We start from the raw sequence: 9358 nt of genomic DNA, 5'->3' as shown, positions 1-9358 counted from the left end.
GGTTTGCTGTTTATGTTCTGATGGATCTGCAGGTGATGTCCTTTGGTGATATACCAGTATGTGGTTGTACATGGAGCCTCTACTAGTATCAGAGAGAGGAAAGAAGAAGGCTGCAATATTTGTCCATATGCAAATATACCCATAAATAGAATTTTGATTTAGTAGGCTTCAGTTTGTGGTAGCAGCAAAAGCTCACCGCACCCAAGAGGCAAAAACATCCGTTACTTCCCCTCTAGCAGCTACATCAAATTATTAACCTGTTTGTTTCAACTTGTTTTTCCTAGTAATTAATCCCATGGAGGACAGGTCTATCAATGGCTACTATTCCGATGACTATAGGCCATCTCCAGCCTCAGAGGCAAGATACCACTAAATACCATAAGAACAGCCCTGCTGGATCAGGCTCGTGGCCTGTCTAGTCCAGCATCCTGTTTCACACAGTGGCCCACCAGATGCCTCTGAGAAGCCCACAGACAAGAGGTGAAGGCATGCCCTCTCTCCTGCTGTTGCTCCCCTGGAACTGGTATTGAGAAGCATCATGCCTCTAAAGCTGGAGGTGGCCCACAGCCACCAGTCTAGTAGCCATTGATCTGTCCTCCATGAATAGACCCATCCTCCATGTTGCTCCCCTACCAGCTGTGGGGAGCAACAGCAGGAGAGAGGACATGTCCTCACCTCTTGCCTGGGGCCTTCTCAAAGGCATCTGGTGGGCCACTATGGGAAACAGGATGTTGGACTAGATAGACCTTTGGCTTGATCCAGCAGGGCTGTCCTTATGTTCACTATTTTAAGGAACTGCTATAAACCAATTGTTTAATACCTAAACTACATTGTGTTGGTTATAATGGAGCATGTGTCTTTGCATGTGCTTAGGATAAGGGTGTGCCTGTGTGTATTATAATATGTTAAAATCCCCTTTTCGAATGCTGTCACCATTAAGAATAATTTTGAGCAATATGCAGCAGGATATGAGCATGAGATCTTACTTTTCCCCCTAGCATGTTTTTACAAGTGTCACATTAACAATATTTAAAGGTAAGTCACCAGGAGTTGAAACCAACTCGTTGGCACACTTTACCTTTTAACAATATTTACTTGTGACTTAAATAGGAGAGAAGCTCAAATGTACTTTTCATTCTCATGAAAAAAGTTAAACATTGGTAAATAATGATGATAAAGGCAAGTTTCCAAGCCACTTGTGAAAACCCCCAGGTCTTTTTGGCATAGTTCGGCCCTGCTTGTAAAAAGAGGGCTGAAAAATCCTTGATGATCCCTTAAATTGTAAAGTTTGTTTGTGATAGTACTTCTAAAGTGAGCTGAAGGTGCTATTGCCACTTTGCTCTGCTCATGGTGTACATACTCATTTTCTCTCATTGTTATCTCTGATCAAGCAGACAAGATTTTGCAGGTTTTAGAAAACCTTTGATTAGAACCAATAATAAAACAGACAAATGTGTAAGGAACTATGGCTCTATTGCCTGTTTCTTTTCTGATAAGGGTTCTTTTTGTGCAATACTGGAAAAACCCAGAGGTGTATGAATAAGAGCAAAATAAACCAAATGATTTTTTGCTAGAGGAGTTGGGTGAATATTGAATATTTGCTTCATAGCAGCTGGACTATAAAGCAAGGATGAGAGTAGCCACCAAAAGAGGAGCAAATCCTATGCAAGAAGAGCAAATCGTTATGGAGCAAATCCATAACGGAGTAGCAGCTTATATCCTGACCCAGCCTATTTTACAGTGAATGAAGCAGTACTTGTGGGGTGGAAGTAAGGATACAATGGGGATTTTCCAAACATTGTCCCCTGTATGGACAGCTCAGCACATGATTCTTTGCACCTATCATACTGAAGGGTGGGCATCAATGAAAATTGTTTGTCTAGGGGCTGCTCATTCAACACAGATGAAATCTGTAAAAAAAAAAGAAAAGAAAAGAAAGCCTGGCCCAAAAAAGATCAAAGCAGATGGCAGTATTCCCCAGGAACGGGACGCAAAATTAGTTCAAGGAGTCTGATCAGCATAAGTGCTCCCACCACAGCTTTGATGGCTTGGGCTAAGCATTTCACATAGTCTGTGCCTGTGAAGTGTTCTCAAGTATCAGTGGAAATTATAGCAGGTCTACACTGGGCAAGAAGACATCAAGAGAAAACGGAAAATGTTCACTATCTTTTAGCCTCTTTTCTTGTGTGTGTGAACAGACGCGCACACACTTTCCCATGCTTTCTAGTGCTTTTATTTTCCAAAAACACTCTACACAGCTGTTTTTCTTACCTGTGTAATTTCTTCCCCTCTATATGCTTTCTCTTCATGAGCCTGTGCTGCAGTCCACCTGACTACTTAGAAAATATTTATTGCCTTAGAGAGTAATGAAGCGGGTGGGGAGAAACCCTTCCGTGCGAACAACCCTTTCGTGCAACAAGTGTTCTTCTGTTGGTTAGAGAGTTTAGTCAGCATCTAACTATATATCAGAGATTGTTCCCTATTTGGTGGAAGCTGAGTCAAATCAAGCAAACTATCACCATAATGCAATGGTAACCTTTTAAACACAGTCAGGGGAACCACAGCGCTTTACATTGTCTTTCTAAGCCTACACTTTTTCCCATATCTCATTTGTAAGATGTTCAGAATATATATCGCAATCATTTCTGATAGTATTACTATATGAAATGTGCTGTCACATCATACAGAATAAGAATAGCTGAGCAGAAGAAGATACCTTTCAGGTAGGACTGGTGGGAGAGAGAGAATTTTTAAGAGGAAAGACAACTGGGGGTGCGGGGAATGGTAGAGATTTCTACAATTATACATGACAGGTGTGCTGGGACCCTGACCTGACCTGACCTGACCCGACCCCCTTCAGAGGCTCCTGTGATGACTTCCCCACATACTAGAACTTAATGAAATGGATTGATTGGCTGAAGATTCAAGAAAGATAAAATAAATAACTCCTTCACTCACTATATACCTTGTAGAACTGATAACCACAGAATGTGGTCATGGCCACTAGCTTGCCCGGCTATGAAAAAGGATTGAACTAATCCTTGGAGGATAATTCTGTAAAAGGCTGTTAGAAATGATAGCTCAATGGAACCTTCTAGATGAATATCAGATATAAAATACTGTGAATAATAGTAAGGTGACAAACAAGGTGTGAGCTAAGGTATAGTTTTGGCCCCAGTTGTGTCAAGAAGGTTTGGACTTATAAGGGATCCATCTTAGGTAGCCTGGGTTAAGAAGTTACAATTCTGTGCCATTAGGTCCTTTTCAACCAGTTTGGTAAAGTAAGAATAACGCATTTTAGATAGGTTAACACTGCTATATGGAAAGCAAGAGCAGTTTCAGCTATAGCCAGTGGAAGGACCTAGACTATCTTGTTGCCGGCTGAACATAAGATGCCATGAGAGGTTCACAGGGTCTAGATAATTCCCTTCTTGATATACTCATGTCAGTTTGACTTTCTAGGGTTCCCACAATTGAAAATGTGAGAAGAATAAAGCATATAGTAGTAGAATTGTCATTGCTTAATAGTGAATTTATATTATTAATATGAAAATGGCTAGCTTGCTAAGTGGGAGGATAGCCAATGAGAATGCCAGAAAAGCTGGGTGAACTGGTTAGAGTATAAAAGCTTTGGGTTACTAAGAAAAGGGATTCTGGTTCTTGATTTTGCCAAGTTTGTTTTACATCATCCCTTTTTATTTGCACCCTAAGGAAGGAAAATCTATCTTAATGACTATTTCTTCCCTGGATTTGTCCCCATTTTTCACTTTTAAACGAAAATTTATTTTCCTTGCGATAATTTTGGAATTCCCACTCCACCCCCTTTTTTAACCTGGCTTGCAAATTCTTTGCTCCTGTTTCTTCTCTTTTCTCTTTAAAGATTTTCAGAGAAGAGTAGTTTTCCTTATTTTTAAGTAGTAAGCTTCATTTTTAGTAGTAGATTTTGCTTTTGTTTCTTTGGGGTTTCTTTCTCTCCTTCTGTAAGGTTCAAAACCCATAAGTTTTTTTTGTAGACTCCTGAAGACTCCTTTCCCACCTGAAGCTTGGTAGAAATCAAATTTTAAATGAATTTTAATTTGCTAGATATTAAAAGGTTACTAGACATGGGCTAGACCACCTTAAGTGGCACAGCGGGGAAATGCTTGACTGACAAGCAGAAGGTTGCCGGTTCAAATCCCCACTGGTATGTTTCCCAGACTATGGGAAACACCTATATCAGGCAGCAGCGATATAGGAAGATGCTGAAAGGCATCATCTCATACTGTGTGGGAGGAGGCAATGGAAAACCACTCCTGTATTCTACCAAAGAAAACCACAGGGCTCTGTGGGCGCCAGGAGTCAAAATTGACATGACAGCACACTTTAGACACAGGCTAGGGATATTTAGATGGCTTAGTATTTCTTTGTACTGTAAATAGCTCTTGAGTGCATTCTAATCCATTGTTCCTTGGTTTGAATGCCTTTATACTGTGTTTCTCTTCTTTAGTAACTTTCGATGCTAGTAATTTAGGGCTTTCTAGCAGAGAAGGCAGTTGGGAACATGAGAGGATAAATTAAATACTTAGTTGAATGAGAAGTTTGTCACTTGCCTTTAAGAATATTGCTTCTTTTCCAACATGTTACAATTTCATTTTCCCTTATTTGTTTTCTCATGTTATTTTGATTCATATGTCCTTATCTCTTAATAATTATTGGGTAGAATGCCTAGTGCCAAAAATAAACCACTTTAATTTGTTGCAATAAAACCAGTGCTCTGAGCATGCATGACTGACCCAGAGGATGTGCAAAATCTATCTACCAAATGATCCTAACAGATATTGATATAGATGTATAATCCTAACAGGCTACATCTTGATTTATGCTCCAGAGGAAGCGGGGGAGGGGGACCCCAAAATCACATGTTCAGTGAAGCAGGGGGAAGGATTTTCTGACTGTAGTGGATCACAACAAAGTGATCTATTATTATTTTGTTTCTACCCACAATTATCAACTACATTGGATAGTTTTGCCTATCTTAGTGCCAGCCTGAAGTTTTAACGTAAAACCACGAACCAGGTTTCACTTGTGACCTCAACAAAAGCTATGCCCTTCAAGTCACAGCTTGGTTTTCCTCTATTTCAACTTGTGGCTAAATGAAGGGTATATGCCACGTAATCTGAAATCTCATACTATCAACCTAAGAAAGCATTATTTCCTGCCAGGTGAAAAGTGACAAAGAAAACATAGGTTTGTTCTGAGAAAGACCTGAATATCAAACACAATTAAGGCTACAGTCCTAGGCATATTTAGTTTGGTGTATGTCCTACTGAAAAAAATTCTTGGTATATGGGTTTATTGTTTTGAAAGTATACAAATTAGAAGTGTGTGCATGTGCACAGACAGCATGGAGGAAAGTACAGAATGGCTTTCAGCTGACTCATGGTGTATACTTAACCAGTTCATGCTAACCTTTCTTTCCACCTCATGTATGCATGTGGAATTTAGCTGTGAGAACTAGCTAATGGCAGCATATAGTAGTTCTGTTGTATTCTTCCAACAGCCTTCTGAGATAAATTAGGATTAGAGATAGTGACTGGCCCAAGTTCACCCAGTGAGATTTACTTGGAGATTTGAACCCAGGTCTGCGTTCAACACTATTCACAAACCCAGAATCGCTAGTCTTGTGTAAATGATAAGATCTAAACTTCTATATTTTGGAACACCTATTCAGCAAATAGAAAAGAGATAACCGTGCAATTTCAAGAAGGTATATGGACTTCTTTGTGAGAATTGCAAGGAAATTTTGATTTTGCTTAATTTAGATTGTTATGTTGGAAAAGGATGCATCATTTTTTTTCAGAAATCATGTCCCAACAAACACACAGTTTCAGTTATATATTGTTTCAGAGGAAGACAAAATAAAATTAAATTCATAGAGAACATTTTTAGTCACTGACACAAGTGAAAACAAATGTCATTAAAACACGCACACACACACACGTGCATCTTTCACAATTACTCCAAACTGATTACCCAGGGTTGCTTATACATTTCTAAAACAAGTTTATAAGTCTAAAAAGCTAAATCGTGTTGATGAGACAAATGTGCCATTTGTGAAGGGTATCCTATTCACAAAGAATAGGATACTGCAATAGAATAGAGCTGCAAAGTGCAGCTCTAGTTTTGACTATAAATGTTGTCTATCAAAAAAGAAAGAAAGCATTACCAGAAATCCAACACTTAAAACTCGTAGTGACATATAGACTGATTTTATTCTAGAATGAGATGATAGCTCACTTGTGTGAGTAAAGCACAAGATTAAGAAATGTCTGGTACCGACTAATCCTCAATTATTTACTCCGAAGTCAGTAGATTTCCCTTGTCACTGAATCCCTAGTTCTTTTTTCCTAATATATAATTACATTTTTCCTGAGAAATTTCAATTGAATTTCTAATAATTTTGTACCATTTTTACAAAAATGTAATTAACAAATAGGAATGTCCCAAGTTATGTTTCTGAAATACATAGAAAAGAGTGTCTACTTTTGTTATATGCATGTATTTGTGTTGGGTTTTTTTAATAGAGAAAGTCCATCTTGACAAGAACTATAACACTATTTAAACAAATGTTTACATTTCTTCAATAATATCAGACAAATAGTTGTAAAAACTGTTCAGTGTTATAATATGAACAGAAAAAGAGGAGGAATTTAACAAAGAAAGTTTACATTCTGAACTAATCTCTCTATGTTAATAAACATTTACAAGTTTTCATTGCAAGCCTTCCTTAGAACTAAAAGAGCAGGTTTTAAATCAGATCGGTTGTTCTGTAGCTTCCTACAAAATACCAAGATACTGTCCTAAGATGCTTCATTATTTTGTCTCTTAATCATTTTAAGCTGCTGGGTGTAATTTATAAAAACCTTCAGGAATCCATACTACTTATAATTACAGAGTATATTACAGTTAGACTTTGTATGTTACTACATAATTAAAGGAAAGTAACATTGACATTTCCCTGTCACTCAAACTACCATCATATTACACTCATTCATTTATGGCTTCTAATTCTTTTTCTTTTTAACTCTTCCATTTCTTTCCCATGTTCTTTTTAATCCCCTCTGTCTTCGCTCAGAGGCAATAGATCATTCAGAATGACACTGACCTCCTCCTTTTTCTAGAATTATCTTCCCCCTGGGCAGATGTATTAATGGAATAACTAAGGCGAGTGTCCGAGGTGTCAATACTGGTTCCAGAGCTGCTGATCTTCATGCATGGAAGCATACATTGCATCATGGCCCTATGGATATAGTCATCAAAGTAGTAGTAGATGAAAGGGTTTGTGCAGCTGTTGGCAAATGCAAATGGACTGCTCAGTTCCATGCCCAGAAGAGCAACTTCATAGGGAAGGCAGAAAGATGACTTCAGTCCCTGGATGTGTGATATCACAACTAGAAACTTAAAAACATTGTAAGGGATCCATGAAAAAACAAAAGCAATCACTACAATGAAAACAACTTTGAGGGATTTCTTCAGCTTTTTGTCACGTTTCCCAGATTTCTGATAATGCACACAGAGTTTCCTAGTGATGGAGCAATAAAATGTCAAGATGCTGAACAGAGGGACAAAAAAAGCCAAAATCAGCAACAGCAGCGACCCAATCCAGTTAGTGAGTGTGGATTCTTTGTTGATGCAGTATGTGTTGCCGTCGTAGTCATGTCTCAGTTCTCTGGACAGAAGTGTAGGCAGCCCTAAGAGGCACGACAGAATCCAGACACAGATGCAAAGAATGATGGAATAAAATTTTGTTCTGATCTTCCTGGCCATGGAAGAGTGCATAATGGCCAGATATCGATCGGCACTCATGCATGTGAGAAGGAAGATGCTGCAGTACATGTTGACTGCAATGATGTAGGAGCTGCCTTTGCAGAGAAAAGAGCCTGTTCTCCAAAGACCAGAGTTCATCTCCTTGTCCACCCAGAAGGGCAATGTGATAAGGAAAATAAAATCAGACACTGCCAAGTTGATAATGAAGATATCAATTAGCCTCTGGGTACGCCGTCTGAAGAGTAGGGCTCCCATCAGAAGGGCATTGCCAGCAATCCCCACCAGGAACACAGTGCCATATAGAGCAGGCAGAAAAATGTGTTTGTAAGGCAGCTGCACACCTTGGCAAATGTCTTCAGGAGCCTCTGTGCCAGAAGAATAATCATCAGTGAAAGTTGTTGTCTCCATCTCAGAAAAGACTCTTCAGAGAAGTATGTGAAGAAGCTTTCTGCAATGTTTTGTATTCTTGGTGCTACCAGCAATAGTTCTGATATCTTTGTCTGTTCTAATTCCTTAGAGATAATAGGATAAAACTTTTAAAACACTAATACAAAAAAATCACACATTAATATCCAACCAGTAATATAAATATCTAGTACAGAATGGGAGTACCTGATTGAATCTGACCAATCAGCTAGGTTTCTTTTCAATATGCTTAGTCTAAGATTTTTTATCTTCATGTGCCATTTGAACCATAAAATATGGTTGAAGGGAGGTTCCTTGAACTTTGGGAAGTAAGGGTTGAGTAGTTTCTATATAAATGCAAGATATTATGTTTTGAGGTTATAGGGTTAGTAGAAGTCAGGAAGTGGTGAATTATGTTCTTGGCTGGGGAGGGTGTTATTTAAACAACTGTTAACCTGCCTGATATGTTTTTCAAAAGCAGGGTGGGTTTCACTCCCATAAGCATTGCCAATCGACATTTTGCAGTTTTTGTTCTTAGAAAAAACATCCAAGACAAGGCGGTTCTGTCCAAAATCTCAAGTTAGGCATACACAGGAGTGCTAGTAAACATCAGTCTGGCTTCTAATATTACTTTGTGTTCTGTTCTGCTCTTTAAAAAGCATATTATCCCTACATCTTCCTTAAAGCATTTCAGTATTCTTTTCTTCTTCTGTCATTGTTTGAATGTGCAAACTTTGCTACTGGATGCAATCACCTATGCCAGAAGTTAGTTTATTTACCATTGGGGCTAAGAATGATGGGCGTTGTATTCCAACATCTGGGGACCCACATTTCAGAACCCCTGCCTATCTTTATAATTATCCCATAACGTTTTTATTTTATTGATGCATTGCCACATAGGAGGCAGTATTTGCTGGAAATATGTATATAATTTTTACACAGTTGTGCTACATTGTCCTTGTTGACTTTCTTTCCACAAGATCCCTCCAAGTTCCTTTGAAACTACTACTACCACCACTATGAATATTTATATACTACTCTTCAACCAAAATTCTCAAAGTAGTTTACTTAGAAAAATAAATAATACATAAATAAGATGGTTTCCTGTACTCAAAGGGCTTACAACTGAAAACAAAACACAAAGGAG

General features: G+C 38.5%; 2 protein-coding genes across 2 annotated transcripts in view; both read right to left on the bottom strand.

Annotated features, from left to right (window-relative positions):
- LOC128349505 (uncharacterized) overlaps positions 1–9358 on the bottom strand; it is a 99597-nt gene that overhangs the window by 15442 nt on the left and 74797 nt on the right. The window lies entirely within an intron of this gene.
- GPR15 (G protein-coupled receptor 15) lies at positions 6321–8267 on the bottom strand. The gene has a single exon (XM_053305893.1). It carries the CDS (start codon positions 8212–8214, stop codon positions 7129–7131), a length of 1086 nt encoding a protein of 361 aa, XP_053161868.1. The 5' UTR covers positions 8215–8267; the 3' UTR covers positions 6321–7128.

This window comes from Hemicordylus capensis, chromosome 3 (genome assembly GCF_027244095.1).
Source record: "Hemicordylus capensis ecotype Gifberg chromosome 3, rHemCap1.1.pri, whole genome shotgun sequence".
NCBI lineage: Eukaryota > Metazoa > Chordata > Lepidosauria > Squamata > Cordylidae > Hemicordylus > Hemicordylus capensis.
The sequence above is the reverse complement of the archived record's forward strand: the minus strand, read 5'-3'. Positions and strand labels throughout refer to the sequence as shown.

What these genes read in the sequence shown, in the direction of transcription:
- GPR15 (XM_053305893.1), bottom strand. Translation starts at nt 8,214, where the DNA reads ATGGAGACAACAACTTTCACTGATGATTATTCTTCTGGCACAGAGGCT.